Below are 19,745 nucleotides of genomic sequence, written 5' to 3'. Positions count from 1 at the left end.
GTGGTGTGAAGGGATAGGTCCATTCTATGAATTGTATTTCTATGATTAAAATGACAACCATCTTGTATTCAAGAGCATGTTGTGTCTCAACCGATGCGGTCATCACTAGTTACCACAGCCACAAAGTGTCATAGTTATGTCTAAATCTTGCACCCACCGTCGAATGTGAACTGAAATGGTCATGTTTATTCTATTATCTATATTTCTATGATTTCAATAGGTTTCCTATGGAGGATTGACAGTATAAATGTAAAACAACAGATATTCCCATTCAAGTCAACATTCTCTGATGTGTGGACCTCTAACCATGTTTGTGGTACCATTTGAATGTCTACATTTCAATTGTATTCCCATTTTAGTACATTTATCAGCCAAAACATGACACCCATGCTATATTCAAGAGCATATTGTGTTTCAACCGATGGCGAGCACAACACAAAAACCTCAGATGATGTAAACTAGGGTCTAAGCTATAACATATGCAAATATGAAAATAATCTGAGTTTATGCATTTTTTGATAAATTACATTTAAGGGAGAGAAAAAAATGACAATAGAAAATAAAAATGTATTACAAGAAATGATAAAATTGTTTAACAATACTGTTTGTAAGCTTTTCACTTTTCCAGTGATGAAGACATGCATGTCTCATGGTATGGTGGGGTATGCAACTTTGATGTGGTGCTGTCAACTCTGAACACCTTTATCTCTTGAATGTTTTGGTATTCAGGTCCAAAAGGTAACTTTCTGAATCCTTCTAAAACGGGCAAATATGTATGGAAAGTGTTGTTCAAATCAAAAGGGGTGCTGTCAAAAAGTGATTGAATTGAAATGGATTTAACCTTATTATAATGCCTAACTTGTAGTTCTTAATGATATCAATTTTCAGTTATATATTCAAGAAGACCACAGGAGTCAACGATACACTTTCTGGAAATGTATCTAGACTTGGTCAGAACCAATATTACAGGAAATCGGAATCTCTCTCTCGTGCCCTAGCTCACGTTCACACATCAAAGAGGACCCGTCAATTACCAACCTTAGGTGTGTATCCCAGAGGTTCTACATCCCCTGTTATACACTCTACAACTGAGACATGGGAAGCAGCTGATCTCTAGAGAGAAGGGGAAATGATATGACATGATTGACACCCCACATGTCAGTGGACTGATAGCATCATATAATACAATCAAAACAGTTTGTCCAAGGACCTCTATATAGCTTTTCTCATGATATTACGTAACCAAGCAGATCCCAGATCCCTACTGTTTGGTGTACGTGGAATGTACACATTGTGACTGACGCGGTGAGGGTAACTAACTAACATTGCAGGTTTGAGGAATGCAGAAACCAGGTGGAGTTTGTTTAAGGGGACCCTTTTAGTGGAGGTGACCCACAGGGCAAGCAGCCTACATTCACCCTCTCCACCCATACTGCCTATTGGAGAATCTCAATTGCATTCTCCTCATGTCCGCTCTACTTTCTTCCTTCTCAAAACCCATTAGAGAAGAAGGTGAGAGGGGCGGAACCTTTGATTTTGATTTGACCTCTGGCTTTCTTATCCAATGGGTTTTGAGAAGGAGGCGAGGAGTATGTGTTTTGAGATTCCCAGGGTCTCAAATGTCCCAGGATTACAGCACAGCATAATGTATTTCTTATGGTATGAGTCCCAAGAATGTGTGTGAATGTCTCATACCCTGCTAAGTATCTTTAAGAAGTTTCGATTGGACCAAGCAGTCAAGCCAGCTTAAAACAATTCTACTGTTACACAGAGATGATAGGATGGGAGATAAATACAGCGAGAGACAGGTGGAAAAATCGAGAGAAAGAGTGACAAGGTTGAAATCTCACTAGTCAAACTGTATACTACATTTTTACTCGTAAAATCCTGTGCTATACTAACAGTATACTACTTATACTATTCAGATTAACTTTATTTTGCCATACAACATTACTTGGAGATGATTACTGATTACAAGCATTCCGCTACACTCGCATTAACATCTGCTAACCATGTGTATGTGACCAATCAAATTTGATTCGATTTGTTGCTCACTGACAACATTACTTAATCTATGCACTCAGAAAAAAAGGTGCTATCTAGAATCTAAAAAGGGTCTGCGGCTGTCCCCATAGGAGAACACTTTGAAGAACCCTTTTGAGTTGCATATAGAACCCTTTCAACATGGAACCCAAAATAGTTCTACCTGGAACCAAAAAGGGTTCTCCTATGGGGGCAGAGGCAGAACTCTTTTGGAACCCTTTGTTCTAAGAATGTGTCTTGTGGAAGGAGAGTGGTGTTGACACAAAGGCCTTGTCAAAACCCAGCTAAGGGCCTTAGCGAGCTGGGTTTGAGGCAATCACTGATTTGTACTGTATGTGATTTGATATGTGAAATCATGGTTGCGGCCTGCTGTTTTCACCAGTAAGTGATACTCAGTAATGAACCTCAAAGGAAGGAAGGAAAGGAAGGATGCATCTGTAAAGTATTGGAACAAGTCCCCACTCAGATGGGTTGGGAGGAAGTAGGGCGGGGAAAGTGATATCACAGACACCCAGGGGCGGAAAGTGGGCTAATGAGTCACACTGCCCTCCTTTTGGATAAATATTTATGCACTAGGCAACACACCAGACTCTGACAGCGAATGAAAGGACAGACAAAGAGGCTTGGCGTGGCACCTGGCATTCTGACTGGCAACCAAAGACATACAAAGACATACAATTAGTTCGTTATCTGTTTCTCTATGTTGGCAAAACTATACCAGAGCACTCTACTTGAATGCATCTGGTTTGATCCAAGCTACTCAAGTATGACTCATGTTTATTTCAAATTAAATGATGGTTTATAAACAAAACTGAAACAAAGACATTGATTCAAAAGGCATTTGGTTGCACATCTACTCATGTGATCATGACAGCAAAGGAACATGGGCATCTCACTGCGAGCTTTCCCCTCTGTCTTCCAACCGACAGCACATGACAAAGGAAGTGGCTTTGGGTGTGTAAACAAACTGCACTTCTCATTTCTAATGCAACAAAACCTACTTCAACAAACCCCACAGACTAACTACCCTGCCCATCTGGCTTTCATGTCATATGAAGTCCTTGTCCAACCCAACCTAACGTAGCAGGCGTAAAAGAAATGCCTGAAACTAGATCCCCTACATACTGGTCTTGACGAGAAGACTGTAGGAGGTTCTCTTCTGCACTGTTCAACCAATCCAGTAAATGTGGAGGAGGAGTTACGATGGAGTGTTGCCTTGTTAACAGCCTCAATTCGTCGGGGGCATGGACTCGACAAAGCGTTCCACGGGGATGCTGGCCTATGTTGACTCTAATGCTTCCCACAGTTGTGTCAAGTTGGTTGGATGTCCTTTGAGTGGTGGTAACCATTCTTGATACACACAGAACATTGTTGAGCCTGAAAAACCCAGCAGAGTTGCAGTTCTTATCTTGCCCATTCACCCTCTGAATGGCACACATACACAATCCATGCCTCAATTGTTTTAAGGCTTACAATTATTCTTTAACCTGTCTCCTTCCCTTCATCTACACTGATTGAAGTGGATTTAACAAGTGACATCAATAAGGGATCATAGCTTTCACCTGGTCGGTCTATGTTATGGTGTTCTTAATGTTAATGTTTAGTATACTCAGAGTATAACACACCTAAACACAGAGGTTAACATCAGTACACTATAGATAGCGACAGCAAACCAAGCCCCGGGAACCTGAACACAAGAGACTGATGTCAGTACAACATAAATATACAGAGATTTAACACTGGCACATCACTGTTAGGACTTAGTAGAAAGCTAGATTATATGAACACATGCTCATGTCCGCATTTAACTGTTTTAACATGTATATTGCCTTTTTTTTTTACTCTTATTGTAACTCTGTATTCACTGTGTATTTATTGTTTGTGTCTATTTTATATAAACAAATGTATCTTAAACTCTGCATCATTGGAAAAAGACCCGTAAGCATTTTACTGTTTGTCTACACCTAACCTAATTATATATACACTGATTTGTTGAGACAAGGCCCAAATCCCCGTCATCCGCGTGAAGAAAAGATGGGAAAAAAGGGCGAGGAGGGCGGAGTGCCTTGCAAGCATTCGCTGATGGCAAGGCTTACAGGCAAACCCCCACTACCCTCTGTATTATTGGCCAACGCGCAATCATTGGAAAACAAAAAACTGGACGTTCTACGATTAAAACTATCCTACCAACGGGACATTAAAAACTGTAATATCTTATGTTTCACCGAGACCTGGCCTTTTATGCTCACTTCGAGGCAAGCAACACGGAAGCAGGTATGAGAGCACCAGCTGTTCCGGGCGACTGTGTGATCACGCTCTCCGTAGCCGATGTGAGCAAGACCTATAAACAGGTCAACATTCACAAAGCTGCGGGCCCAGACGTATTACCAGGACGTTTACTCAAAGCATGCGCAGACCAACTGGCAAGTGTCTTCACTGACAATTTCAACCTCTCCCTGACTGAGTCTGTAATACCTACATGTTTCAAAGAGACCACAATAGTTCCTGTGCCCAAGAAAGTGAAGGTAACCTGCCTAAATGATTACCGCCCCGTAGCACTCACGTCGGTAACCATTAAGTGCTTTGAAAGGTTGGTCATGGCTCACATCAACACGATCATGCTGGAAACCCTAGCCCCACTCCAATTCGCATACCGGCCCAACAGATCCACAGATGACGCAATCTCAATCGCACTCCACACTGTCCTTTCCCACCTGGACAAAAGAAACAACTATGTGAGAATGCTGCTCATTGACTACAGCTTAGCTCAGTCGCCTCCTGTACTCCCTGTTCACCCACCACTGCATGGCCAAGCACGACTCCAACACCATCATGTAGTTTTCTGACGACACAACAACGATGAGACAGCCTATAGTGAGTGTGGTGCCAGGACAACAACCTCTCCCTCAATGTGAACAAGACAAAGGAGCTGATCATGGAATATAGGAAAATGAAGGCCGAACAGGCCCCCATTAATATTGATGGGGCTGAAGTGGAGCGGGTCGAGAGTTTTAATTTCCTTGGTGTCCACATCACCAATGAACTATCATGATCCAAACACACCAAGACAGTTGTGAAGAGGGCACGATAACACCTTCTCCCCCTCAGGAGACTGAAAAGATTTGTCATGGGTCCCCGGGTCCTCAAAAAGTTATACAGCTGCACCATTGAGAGCATCCTGACCAGTTGCATCACCGCCTGGTATGGTAACTGCTCGGTATCTGACCATCCGTAAGGCGCTGCAGAGGGTAGTGCGTATGGCCTAGTACATCACTGGCAACAGCATACAAGCTAATAGCCATGCCAAACTTACCACGGTCTGTCTTAGCTCTTAATTCAATGTCAAAAAGTACACACCAGACACCAACTCAGAGACAAGTTTGTCAAGTCAAGTGAAAAATCAGTTGGATCAGATAGTCCGCGTTCACTACACAAGGGTAAGGATGAAAAGAATTGTAGCACATTTGGCTAATGTGTACCAATGGGATTTCTCCCCTGGTGTGCTAACTGCTAGCTAGGCCAGATAAGAATAATGCTAAACAGGCAACTGAGGGCCTCAGGAATGGGAAACATTTACCACCTAGCTGATGTCAGACCAGTGTGTGATAACTGTTGGCCTTTGACATCTCATTCACATTCCGTAGTCGGTGACCTCACGGCAGCAGACTGAGGATGACTGACCTTCTTCAGCATGGTTACATACTTCAGCTGAACACACTGATTCTCTATAGCTCCTCCAGCCATACCGTTCCACACTCCAGCTATACAGCCTATGACTAGGGATGGGAATTGCCAGGGATCTCTCGATACGAAATTATCACGATACTTTGCTGCCGATACAATATGTATTGCAATTCTCACAATTCTATATGTATTATGATTCGATACTGTGACTTTATTGCGATTTAATGTTCCAAACATTTCTCACCAGAGGAACAAGAGAGCTGCAGAGGAACAAGAGAGAGCCATGAGAAAACAAGTTTTGATCAGTCATGGAAATAAAAGTGCTGAAAATAAATTGGCTCCCTATTTAAAAAGAAGATGGAGAACAAGCTATATAAACAGTGCTTTGGAAAGTTTTCAGACCCCTTGACTTTTTCCACATTTTGTTACATTACAGCCTTATTCTAAAATATATATTTTTAAATGATCCCACATCAAATCTACACACAATAACCCATAATGACAAAGTGTAAACAGATTTTTAGAAATGTTTGCAAATTAATAAAAATAAAAATAATCAGAAATACTTTATTTACATAATAATTCAGACCCTTTGCTATGAGACTCGAAATTGAGCTCAGGTGCATCCTGTTTCCATTGATCATCCTTGACATGTTTCTACAACTTGATTGGAGTCCACCTGTGGTAAATTCAATATGAATATCTTGATTGGATAGGATTTGGAAAGGCACACACCTGTCTATGTAAGGTCCCACAGTTGACAGTGCATGTCAGAGCAAAAACCAAGCCATGGGGGTCGAAGGAATTGTCCGATGAGCTCCGAGACAGGATTGTGTCGAGGCACAGATCTGGGGAAGGGTACCAAAACAATTCTGCAGCATTGAAGGTCCGCAAGAACACATTGGCCTACATCATTCTTAAATGGAAGAAGTTTGGAACCACCAAGACTCTTCCTATAACTGGCCGCCCAGCCAAACTGAGCAATCGGGGGAGAATGGTCTTGGTCAGGGAGGCAGAGCTCCAGAGTTCCTCTGTGGAGATGGGAGAACCTTCCAGAAGGATAACCATCTCTGCAGCAGTCCACCAATCAGGCCTTTATGGTAGAGTGGCCAGACAGAAGCCACTCCTTAGTTAAAGGCAGCCCGAATTGGCGTTTGCCAAAAGGCACCTAAAGGACTTTCAGAAACAAAATTCTCTGGTCTGATGAAACCAAGATTGAACTCTTTGGCCTGAATGCCAAGCGTCACGTCTGGAGGAAACCTGGCACCATCCCTACGGTGAAGCATGGTGGTGGCAGCCTCATCCTGTGGGGATGTTTTTCAGCGGCAGGGACTGGGAGACTAGTCAGGATCGAAGCAAAGATGAACGGAGCAAAGTACAGAGAGATCCTTGATGAATACCTGCTTCAGAGTACTCAGGACCTCAGACTGGGGCAAAGGTTCACCTTCCAACAGGACAATGACCCTAAGGACACAGCCTTAGTTTTTGTTTTGTCATTATGGGGTATTGTGTGTAGATTGAGGGGAAAAAACAATTTAATCAATTGTTAGAATAAGGCTGTAATGGACATGGGCTGTGAATACTTTCCGAATGCACTGTCTACACTGGAATTTTGGTACAGGTACAGCCAACTAGCGCAAAAATATTATTGCGATATTGTCAAAACTATACGATATTGTCAAAAATAATATCCTGATATGTAACTGTATCAATGTTTTCCCCCCCATCACTACCTATGACCCCCTATTCTCAAATCCGGCCTCAAGGTCCACAGCATTCTTCCTCTCCAATAATGGACTGATTTACATCTGGGACACCAGGTGAGTGACATTAAATTAGTGACATTAAACCCATACTAGTGTACACAAAAGTATGCTGAATGGATTTGTATCTGCTTGAGTGGCACACCATTAAAACCACCAGTCACAACAACAAGGCTCTCTCTCAGGGAAAATCCCTGAGTAGGTGTCTACCCATGCAGACATACACGTGATACGTAGACAGGTTAGGCTATTTCACCTAGCTCCCAGAACCACCCAGATACCCTTTAATACAGGCAGATAGACAAACAGTCAGCCCTACTGCATACAGTCCATTAGGAATCACACAAATCACTGGCAGGGTAGAGAATTGAGGGCAGGTACCAGGCAGCATAACAACATGTCTTAATGTCAACAGTGACCGTACAGCAGAAACCAGTCAACCACACGAATGCATCTCTCTGGGGCCAACCTAAACAGTGTTATAAACTGTAATCAGTCCCCTTTACTGCTGATTGTGATACAAGACTGGGTGTAACTTATTGGAGTAGGCCTACTTCATAAGTCTAACCGATAATTCTGTTTTGCTATTATTATTATTATTGAATAGCAACACACTATTATTGCAAATCTGTTAGTAGTTCATGTATAGACTAGTTAGGCCAAACATTGCTTCCATAACTAAATTGTGGCAAAGCTACTGTACTACTGCTTATCAGAAAGTATCAAAACACAAATATTGATTAGCTGCGAGCTAACAAAACACTATTCCAGCAAAAACAAAGAGTAACAAAAACACTATCATCCTTATCAGACAGTTCCAAAACACTATTACTGATTAGAAGTCCAACCAAGCACTACTACTTCTCACGAGACAATATAACCCAAAACTGTACCACTGGGGTAAAAATGTAGTTGATTTTGGCTCACAAGAGTCTGACCCAGCGCTCTTCCAGCTCACCTGAGTCTAGCCCAGAGTCTCAGTGTTTGTCTACCTACCTGCGTCCAACGTCGTTTCAACATTCCTCATGCATTCCACAGTGAACAGGTCTGTGGGGGGTAACCAAACCCAAAATGCTAGCCATGACAGCCCCTTGTTTACAGTCAATAAACGGTTCTTATACACGTTCAGAACATGACAGATACATAATGTTCTCTCAATGTATAAAACTTTTCAACCGTCTCAAACTGGCTGTTATTTTGTCCGGGGTCAATATGAGATGATTATAAGACATTATAAATATTCATGACAAGTCTTACAATGGGGCGGCAGGTAGCCTAGTGGTTAGAACGTTGGACCAGTAACCGAAAGGTTGCTAGATCAAATCCCCGAGCTGACAAGGTAAAAAAAGAAACATGTCGTTCTGCCCATGAACAAGGCAGTTAACCCACTGTTCCTAGGCCGTCATTGCAAATAAGAATTTGTTCTAAACGGACTTGCCTAGTTAAATAAAAACAGTTTTTTTTAAATGACAATGCATTATAATGCAGAGTGCTCATGTGTTACAATGATTTCTTCTCCATTTCTCATACAGTTGTACTGGGTTGTGATTGACATGATATAACGGGGAAGGGGGATGGGGCGGGAGTTGTCAGGCTTCTTTTTTATGAGGAAGGAAATAATGAGATGTTATTATTGTCAATGGGGCGTATTCATTGAAAATGTTATTTGCAAAGAGGAGTACGCATAGGATAAACATGCATTACTGTAATGTTTAGTAACGTTATTGTGTACACAGGTACACACACACACAATGGGAGCTAGTGGCAGCCGTACCCAAAACGGGACAATGGGCTAAAATAGATGTGGCTGTTTTTAAGGGCCATTTGCCCTGAAACCAGTTGAAACGATCTACGCACGCACACACACAAAGTCAGAGTCCTATAGCCACACCCGAGAAGGGTGTGTATCAATTGGTGGCACAGAAACATTACTCACAGCACCATTTAAATGGTGCATACAGGGGCAGCCAGCGTGGCACAGGAGCCAATGCTGCCATGGTTAATAATATATTCATATGTCAGTCTGTGTAACCAGGAGGGAGTAGCGTTGTTCCTCCTAGGGGTTTAATAGGAGCGCTTCTTCAACAATAGGGTTAAAGAGATTGTCTTTACTTTACTGAGCTGGGCTATGAAAAGTGTTGACTTATACTGGGCCCCACCCCACAGACAGACATGTGAAAAGGGCTGGGTATAGCAACACGGCTAGCTGCTATAGTGATGACAAAGCATTTGGCTAACCCGGGCACAAAGTATGTCATTAATTTAATTTAAAACCCTGATAGCAACAGAAAGCTAGATGCTACAGTGATACCAAATGAGTAAGCTAACCAGTGTAGGCTGCAAAGTATGTGGGTCTTAGACAACATCTACCAGAAAAAGTCAAAAGGTATTAGAAATCAATCAAAACACAATCGTGTTGAAGTAAAGACGCCTACCCAACTAATATCAACACTTACAGTCGAAGTCAGAAGTTTAAATACACTTAGGTTGGAGTCATTAAAACTCGTTTTTCAACCACTCCACAAATTTCTTGTTAACAAACTATAGTTTTGGCAAGTTGGTTAGGACATCTACTTTGTGTATGACAAGTAATTGTTCCAATAATTGTTTACAGGCAGATTATTTCACTGTATCACAATTCCAGTGGGTCTGAAGTTTACATACACTAAGTTGACTGTGCCTTTAAACAGCTTGGAAAATTCCAGAAAATTATGTCATGGCTTAGAAGCTTCTGAAAAATGATGTCAATTAGCCTGAGTCAATTGGAGGTGTACCTGTGGATGTATTTCAAGGCCTACCTTCAAACTCAGTGCCTCTTTGCTTGACATCATGGGAAAATCAAAAGAAATCAGCCAAAACTTAAAAAAGCGTTCTGTCTCCTAGAGATGAACATACTTTGGTGCGAAAAGAGCAAATCAATCCCAGAACAACAGTAAAGAACCTTGTGAAGATGCTGGAGGAAACAGGTACAAAAGTATCTATATCCACAGTAAAACAAGTCCAATATCGACATAACCTGAAAGGCCGCTCAGCAAGGAAGAAGCCACTGCTCCAAAACTGCCATAAAAAAAGCCAGACTACAGTTTGCAACTGCACATGGGGACAAAGATCATACTTTTTGGAGAAATGTTCTCTGGTCTGATGAAACAAAAATAACGGTTTGGCCATAATGACCATCGTTATGTTTGGAGGAAAAAGGGGGAGGCTTGCAAGCCGAAGAACACCATCCCAAACGTGAAGCACGGGGGTGGCAGCATCACGGGGGTGCTTTGCTGCAGGAGGGGCTGGTGCACTTCACAAAATAGATGGCATCATGAGGAAGGAACATTATGTGGATATATTGAAGCAACATCTTAAGACTTCGGTCAGGAAGTTAAAGCTGGGTCTTCCAAATGGACAATGACCACAAGCATACTTCCGAAGTTGTGGCAAAATGGCTTAAGGACAACAAAGTCAAGGTATCGGAGTGGCCATCAAAGCCCTGACCTCAATCCCATAGAACATTTGTGGGCAGAACTGAAAAAGCATGTGCGAGCAAGGAGGCCTACAAACCTGACTGAATTACACCAGCTCTGTCAGGAGGAATGGGCCATAATTCACCCAACTTATTGTGGGGAACTTGTGGAAGGCTACCCAAAACGTTTGACCCAAGTTAAACAATTTAAAGGCAATGCTACCAAATACTAATTGAGTGTATGTAAACTTCTGACCCACTGGGAATGTGATGAAAGAAATAAAAGCTGAAATAAATCATTCTCTACTATTATTCTGACATTTCACATTCTTAAAATAATGTGGTGATCCTAACTGACCTAAACCAGGGCATTTTTACTAGGATTAAATGCCATGAATTGTGAAAAACGGAGTTTAAATGTATTTGGCTAAGGTGCATGTAAACTTCGGTAACGGTACGGTCTTTGTAAGAAAAAATGAACACATCACCCTTTAAATAATTAACTCTTTATTTTGCCTACAGACAAATAAAATGTTCTATTTAGAAAAATGACAGCATGACTGACTAGGCCTGGTTTCTGTCTCTACTGTATGAAATCAAGGGGAGAAAAACATTACAATTAAAAAGTGCTTCTTAGATTTGACAACCTGTAAGGTGCTTTGCCTGCTCTATTTTAAATACACAGGGTAACTTACATACTTGTAAAGGCAATATTAAATGTAACCACTGAATAGGGCTGCAAATCGTTGGCTATGAATACTCCCACTGCTTTCGTTATTTCTTTATGTTTTTCTGAATGTGTTGCTAATTGTTGTTGGAAGGCAGCAGCGAGAGATTGCTGTGTTTTCGCTAACGAGTGGACTTCTTGCTCCAGCTTCACCTGCAAGACATACGGCTTTGTGATGGTGACGTAAATGACACATGGTTAGAAGTGTTTCCACTCGAGTAGCCGACAGTGGAAAAGCAATGCTTGCAGACTTACTTTGTTTGTTTACGGTCTTCTTACCCTCATCATCGTATTGAACGCTGAATCCAAAACGTTCCCACACAGCGGATTTGAAAGATGGCGGTGCCTCTTTAAATGTGCTTCTCTGTATCGCTAGCGCTCGTCATAGTCACGTTGGAGCTGAGAGAATATTTGTTTTTAGTTTCCCCTCTCTACACGGGGCCCCTTTAGGGAGGTTTCCTACCGAGATGTCATTGCAAATCGTCCATTGGTCGTTTAAGGGGGAGGGGGTTGTAGTCACTGCGGTTGACACATTTTGAGACATTGCTATGGAGTAAAGTTTGTCAGCCCTCAGGAGCCCCCTAACGGCCTGGGGCCCCAAGCAGTTGCCTGCCTTTCCTGTTCACAAACTGTGCTTCTGGTTCTATGGATCTGAATGTACAACGTGAGTATAGTCTGCAGCGCAATAAGCAATTTTTGGAAATGATAGGAAAATGACAGGCAGACTGTGTATTGAACCGTACCTAACGGTTCGACAACATACTGTGTACCGTTGCATCCCTAGTATGCATCCCTAGTATGCAGTAATCATATGCCTATGAACCAGAGTAATACTGCTAGCACTGAGGTGGTGTGCCCCCGTAGGAAGTCAACCTTGTGCAGCTCACCCTGCACTATTAAAAATAACCTGAGCATGTCTACCTCTGCTAAGCTTCCCAGTAAAGCAAGAAAAACAATCAACCATCCCAAAAGTATTTAAAATAGTCCACATTAACATATGTTGCTTAAGAAACAAGGTTCATGAAATCAATAATTTCCTAGTAACAGATGACATTAATAATCTGACAATCTCTGAAACTCACTTAGATAATACCTTTCATGATACAGTGGTAGCAATAGATGGGTTATAACATCTACTGAAAAGACAGAAATGCCAAAAGGTGGAGGTGTGGCTGTTTATATTAAGGACCACATTCCTGTAAACCTTAGAGAGGATCTCATGTTAAATACTGTTGAAGTAATATACTACAGGTTCATCTGCCTCACCTAAAGGCCATTCTGGTGGGAAGCTGCTATAGACCACCAAGTGCTAACAGTCAGTATTTGGATAACGTGTGAAATGCTTGATAATGTATGTGATATCAATAGAGGTATACTTTCTGGGGGATTTAAATATTGACTTGCTTTCATCAGGCTGCCCACTCAAGTGAAAGCTTCAAACTGTAACTAGTGCCTGCAACCTGGTTCAGGTTATCAATCGACCTACCAGGGTAGTTACAAACAGTACAGGAATGAAATCAACATGTATTAATCATATCTTTACTAATGCTGCATCAATTTGTTTGAAAGCAGTATCCAAATCCATCGGATGTAGTGATCACAATATAGTAGCCATATCTAGGAAAACCAAAGTTCCAAAGGCTGAGCCTAATATTGTGTATAAGAGGTCATACAATAAGTTTTGTAGTGATTCCTATGTTGTTGATGTGAAGAATATTTGTTGGTTTGTGGTGTGTAATGACAAGCAACCAGATGCTGTACTTGACACATTTCTGAAATTGCTTATCCCAGTTACTAATAAGCATGCACCCATTAAGAAAATGACTGTATAACTGTTAAATCCCTGTGGATTGATGAGGAATTAAACATTTGTATGGTTGAGATGGATGAGGCAAAAGAGATGGAAAATAGGTCTGGCTGGACAACCGACTGGATAAAAAGAAGAAGAAACTACACTATGAAACAAAGATAAATGACAAAGAATGATAGTAAAAAGCTTTGGAGCCCATTCAATGAAATTTTGGGAAAAAATGCAAACTCTGCTCCTCATTCATTGAATCAGATGGCTCATTCATCACAAAACCCACTGATATTGCCTACTACTTCAATGATTTTTCATTGGCAAGATTAAGGGGAGGACCATCCTCCTCAGTGAATTTCATAAAAAGGTACAACTATACTAAATATGTTGACATGTCACCAAATAATTGATTAAAACACAGTAATTGCAATGAAGGTATACAGTAGCCTCAACAGCACTCTGTAGGGTAGCACTATGGTGTAGCCGGAGGACAGCTAGTTTCCATCCTCCTCTGGGTACATTGACTTTAATACAAAACCTGGGAGGCTCATGGTTCTCACCCCCTTCCATAGACTTACACAGTAATTGTGACAACTTCTGGAAGTCATGCTCCACCTATCAGAGCTCTTGCAGCATGAACTGATGTCCACTGAATCAAACGATCAGAGAATGAATCGTACTGAAGGGCTACAGCTAGCTAGCACTGCAGTGCATAAAATGTGGTGAGTAGTTGACTCAAATAGAAAGACAATAATTGAATAGTTAACAAATTAATTTCTTAAAAAATGAAGGAGAAGCAAGAGAGAGAGACAAAAAAATAGATATATATAGCTACCTCTCTAACTTTCAATTACTTAACTATCCATTGCAGCTAGCTATTTTAGCCTACTCAAACAGAGAGGGATGATACGTTACCTAGCTTCCTATGGCTATCTGACACTGGAACTCTTCCAAGTCAAGGTAAGCTTTCGGTTTTATAAATGTATTGCCACCGGGGCCCGGCGGTGTAACTGCTAAACTGCTTGCTAACTGTACACTGTACTGCATGATTGTAGCAGGTTTACTAACATGTTAGTTCTAGCAGCGATGTTGACTTGATGTTACTTAATTTGGTGACAACGATGTAGTCTGTGTGTAGCGGTTAGCAGTTATGATATGAGATTTGTCTTGGAAAGGTTTTTCTGATTGGTCACAGACAGCTGATGTGTTGTAAACTGAAGTCCACAAGTGAAGGGAAAAGGTGAGAGGAGGATAGCGCATATGCGAAAAGGAATTATCCAACGATCAACGCTGTTTGTATGTAGCTGCTATGAAAGTGAACTGCATTTGCGTGTGATCAGGGGTTTGTTCATTCCACCAATTATGTTGACAAATGTTTCTTAAATGGAAGCAAATGGAACGAAACAGGGATAAACATACCTGAATTTGTCCAATAGAATCTCTCATTTGCACCTGTTGGACTAATGATTGCACCCCAGATCAGCTAGATGCAGGCAAGATTGTGCAAGGCAGTATTGAATGTGTCAACGTTTGTCACCTTGATTGCTTAAATTTCTCTTGACCTGTGCAACTACATTGTAAACTTTCATTCATAGGCTAGGTTGTATAAACCTCATGATGGGTATAGGGAACATGTGAGTATCGTGTAGTAGCCTACACCTACTGAGCTGGGTGAATGAAATATGAATGACCGTCATCTAATATGCTGTAATAGAAATAAGGCCATGCTTATAAAAAAAAACATACTTCCTGTTGTCATAAGCATAATTAATATGCTTTTTCACAGCGGATTGTCACATCTGTCAAACATCTGAACAGCAATAAGTTAATTGACTCACAGTTCACAGTAAGAGTCAGAATGTGTGTGTGTGTGTATGTGTGTGTGTGCGTCGACATGTTTAACTATTCTTGTGGGGATCAGAAGTCCCCACAAGAATAGTAAACAAACAAAAATCTGACCAACTGGGGACATTTTGTTGGTCCCCACAGGGTCAGATGCTATTTCTAGGGGATTAAGGTTAGAATTAGTGTTAGGGTTAGGTTTAGGGTCAGGGTTAGGAGATAGGTTTAGGTTTTGGGTTAAGGTACAGGATAGGGGTTAGGGATGTTTTGAGTCTGTCTCATTGTGAACCTAATACAATCTCAACAGATCACTATATCTACACTGCCAGCAGCACTCTGATGACATCACAGAGTTCCCTTCCTAGACCCTTGCCAAGTAACATCTTACAGTACAGAACAAGTCTGCCTGAGTTCAACTGAATGACGAAGCAATTTGCCTCCAAGCGATGCATATAAGTATCTGTATTTTCCCCCTCGGTCACATACAGCAGTTTTGAGCTCTTCGCCAAGTTTCCTAGTTAACAAGTTAATTAAGAACATGTAAACGACATGTAAACATCAGAAGCCCCATGGCTTCGTCTGACTGACTTAAGTAACATCTTTGGTGGATATGTCTGCTCATAACAGATAAAACATGACGTCACTCACCACAACAGCGTCTGTCAACTGGCACCTCAGCGATATGACAAAACCATCAAACTAAATCTATAGGGCTGGCACCAAAAGAGGGAACCACAAATCACACACACATAGAAAAGCTTGTTTAGATACATACCATAGATTTGAGTGTGAGTGTATCCTATATTTATCTGGATAGTCCCCGACTCTGTCCTGAGGCTAAATTACCTTATATTCCCTATGGATGAAGCATATACGTCCCACAAAACACACATGCATACACTTTCACACACTCACATAAACAGACTAGAGATAAAAACATCTGCTCCTCCCAATGGGACAAGCCTGACAGGACAGTACTGCTCAAGCTCCTCCCCTTTTCAAAAAAGGAAGCGGAGAAGCCTGGATCTGATTGGTTGAAAGGGGTGCCCGCCTCCTTCACAAGACTAGCCAGGAAAAACAAACAAGACCAGTCAGTTCCACTGAGGGAGTTTGATTAAAATAAACCTCGGTTCACCGGTCTATGGCCCATGGCGTCACGGGAAAAAACGGTGAGGGAGGAGCGGCCTTCTAAAATCAAACAGTAATCTGTGCCGCTCTGCCATGTAGTCAATAATACAGCAAGGTACATCGTTCAGAAACATACAACATCACTTTTCCATAAAATATATGTTGGAATTTTCAAACTCATTCTCATTGGGAAGGCAGATAAAGTATTTTTATCAAAAGCAATCACTTTTGAATTTGAAAACAGAATCCTACGCATTACTCCACGTGCTTTACCTACGCCACTTTTGTTTTGAGCGGACTTCGCCGTCAGCCAGAGCGGGGTGCAAATTCCTCCCACCGGGGCAACACGGGCCAGATAATCAAATCCCCTACATGTGTGAGGGAAAGTTTGGGCTGGGTCTTGTGACTGTGTGTGTTTGTGCATATGTGGCAGTAGTATAATACAGATACAACAGCCTACGTGTATAAATTAGTAATGATTACAAAGCAGTGAATGTACTGTATGTGCTGTAATGTGAGCTGACCAAGTCCTAAGCATAGTGAAGTGCTGGTCATCGGCATATATTTAATAGTGAAAGAGATGGGTGGAGCTGGAGCAGGCTGGGCAGAGGTGGCTTTGCTGCACGGACTGTCTGTCTGGCAGCAGTAGGGTGTGTCTGATACACTCACTGCTTAGGAATCTGAACAGCAGAGCCCCTCAAAAACAGAGAGGCAGAGAAAGAGGGTGGGGGGGAGGAGAGAGAGAGAGGGGGAGAGAGAGGAGAGAACATAAAGAGAGAGAGAGGGAGAGAGAGAGGTACAGTTGAAGTCGGAAGTTTACAAACACTTAGCTTGGAGTCATTAAAACTTGTTTTTCAACCACTCCACAAATGTCTTGTTAACAAACTATAGTTTTGGCAAGTCGGTTAGGACATCTACTTTGTGCATGACACAAGTCATTTTTCCATCAATTGTTTACAGAGAGATTATTTCACTTATAATTTACTGTATCACAATTCCAGTGGGTCAGAAGTTTACATACACTAACATGCTGACCAGACACGTCGCGTGCGTCGCAAAATAAATTTAGAAATCCATGTTATTCAATTATTGCGCCAACGAGCATCTGCGACGCCAAGGGCTAAAATAGAACTCATTCCTATTTCTGACGCAGATCGTGCAGCAAATCCTGCCTCTCCCATCTCCTCATTGGTTTATAGAAGCAGGTACCCACGTGCTACCTCCTCATTGGTTATACCCACGTGGGTGATTGAAAGAGGAACTGTTTTGCCGGTCGTCATGGTAATACTATGAAAGTTTAGATGCATCACCATATAAGTTAAACGATGAAAAAGCCTGGAAGGAGGAGAGATGACTAGAAACGATTCGGTTGGCCGTTTTATGTGTGGATTAATTGTCGGAGTAGAGGTCCTTGTGCATTTCAGGTAAAATAACAACTCAATGTTTATATCCCAGGACAAATTATCTAGCAACAGCAAGCTAGCTAAATAGGACAAATTAACGTTAGCTAGCAAGTGCAAGCTAACTAGCTAAATTGCCATACATGTTTAATGCTTTTCGACCTGTCCCCAAATTAATGTCATTGGTTCAGAGTTTGTTTTGATATTTTAACCTGCGTGTCGTGATCGCGTTTGGTGTGGGGGGGCAAAATACATTTATGCACGACAGCGCACGATGGCGCACGCTCGCAGCCGGTTTGGGTTCCGTGTAAGTTGACTGTGCCTTTAAACAGCTTGGAAAATTCCAGAAAATTATGTCATGGCTTTAGAAGCTTCTGACATAATGAGTCAATTAGAGGTGTACCTGTGGATGTATTTCAAGGCCTACCTTAAAACAGCGCCTCTTTGCTTGACATCATGGGAAAATCTAAAGAAATCAGCCAAGACCTCAGAAAAAGAATTGTTGACCTCCACAAGTCTGGTTCATCCTTGGGAGCAATTTCCAAACGCCTGAAGGTACCACGTTCATCTGTACAAACAATAGTACGCAAGTATAAACACCATGGGACCATGCAGCCGTCATACCGCTCAGAAAGAGACACGTTCTGTCTTCTAGAGATCGTACTTTGGTGCGAAAAGTGCAAATCAATCCCAGAACAACAGCAAACCACCTTGTGAAGGTGCTGGAGGAAACAGGTACAAAAGTATCTATATCCACAGTAAAACGAGTCCTATTTCGACATAACCTGAAAGGTCGCTCAGCAAGGAAGAAGCCACTGCTCCAAAACCGCCATTAAAAAAAGCCAGACTACGGTTTGCAACTGCACATGGGGACATAGATCGTACTTTTTGGAGAAATGTTCTCTGGTCTGATGAAACAAAAATAACTGTTTGGCCATAATGACCATCGTTATGTTTGGAGGGAAAAGGGGGAGGCTTGCAAGCCGAAGAATACCATCCCAACCGTGAAGCATGGGGGTGGCAGCATCATGTTTTGGGGGTGCTTTGCTGCAGGAGGGGCTGGTGCACTTCACAAAATAGATGGCATCATGAGGTAGGAAAATGATGTGGATATATTGAAGCAACACCTCAAGACATCAGTCAGGAAGTTAAAGCTTGACCTCAATCCTCTAGAAAATGTGTGTGCAGAACTGAAAAAGCGTGTGCGAGCAAGGAGGCCTACAAACCTGACTGAATTACACCAGCTCTGTCAGGAGGAATGGGCCAAAATTCACCCAACTTATTGTGGGAAGCATGTGGAAGGCTACCCAAAACGTTTGACCCAAGTTAAACAATTTAAAGGCAATGCTACCAAATACTAATTGAGTGTATGTAAACGTCTGACCCACTGGGAATGTGATGAAAGAAATAAAAGCTGAAATAAATCATTCTCTCTACTATTATTCTGACATTTCACATTCTTAAAATAAAGTGGTGATCCTAACTGACCTAAGACAGGGAATTCTTACTAGGATTAAATGTCAGGAATTGTGAAAAACTGAGTTTAAATGTATTTGGCTAAGGTGTATGTAAACTTCTGACGTCAACTGTATATAAAGACAGACAAATGGTATAAAGAACGAGAATGAGGGAAAAGGGAGGGAGTGAAAGCAAGAGAGAGAGGGAGAGTGTCACATGGAGCCTCTAGCTCAAACCGCACCCTTTTACAGAGAGGAGCAAGGGAAGGGGGAGAGAGCGAGCAATGATTATATGCTAAGAATGAAAAGAGAGGGAGGATGAGGAAAGAGCAAGGACGGGAGTGAAGATGAGAGATAATAATGGAGGAAAAAAATATGTGGACCCAAACACAAGCATGGACGTGCTTCTTGCCTTACCCAAAACAGTCTTCAAAGACCTTGTTGTA

The 19,745-nt window shown here is 41.8% G+C and overlaps 1 protein-coding gene across 27 annotated transcripts in view; it reads right to left on the bottom strand.

Annotated features, from left to right (window-relative positions):
• LOC139543177 (calpastatin-like) overlaps positions 1-19,745 on the bottom strand; it is a 73,644-nt gene that overhangs the window by 18,673 nt on the left and 35,226 nt on the right. For 3 of the 27 annotated variants that reach the window (XM_071349503.1, XM_071349517.1, XM_071349522.1), the window contains exon 1: positions 16,090-16,249. The exons of 22 other annotated variants lie outside the window; for them this stretch is intronic. In XM_071349503.1, coding sequence (XP_071205604.1) covers positions 16,090-16,092 — 3 coding nt within the window. In that variant the 5' untranslated portion in view covers positions 16,093-16,249. Of the gene's footprint in view, positions 1-11,926; positions 12,075-16,089; positions 16,250-19,745 lie in introns of those variants that run through there. 2 more of the 27 variants (XM_071349512.1, XM_071349499.1) reach the window with 2 other exon arrangements.

The sequence above is a fragment of the Salvelinus alpinus genome, chromosome 2 (genome assembly GCF_045679555.1).
Source record: "Salvelinus alpinus chromosome 2, SLU_Salpinus.1, whole genome shotgun sequence".
Classification (NCBI taxonomy): Eukaryota; Metazoa; Chordata; class Actinopteri; order Salmoniformes; family Salmonidae; genus Salvelinus; species Salvelinus alpinus.
Note: the sequence above shows the minus strand (reverse complement) of the source record. Positions and strands in the feature narration are given on the sequence as shown.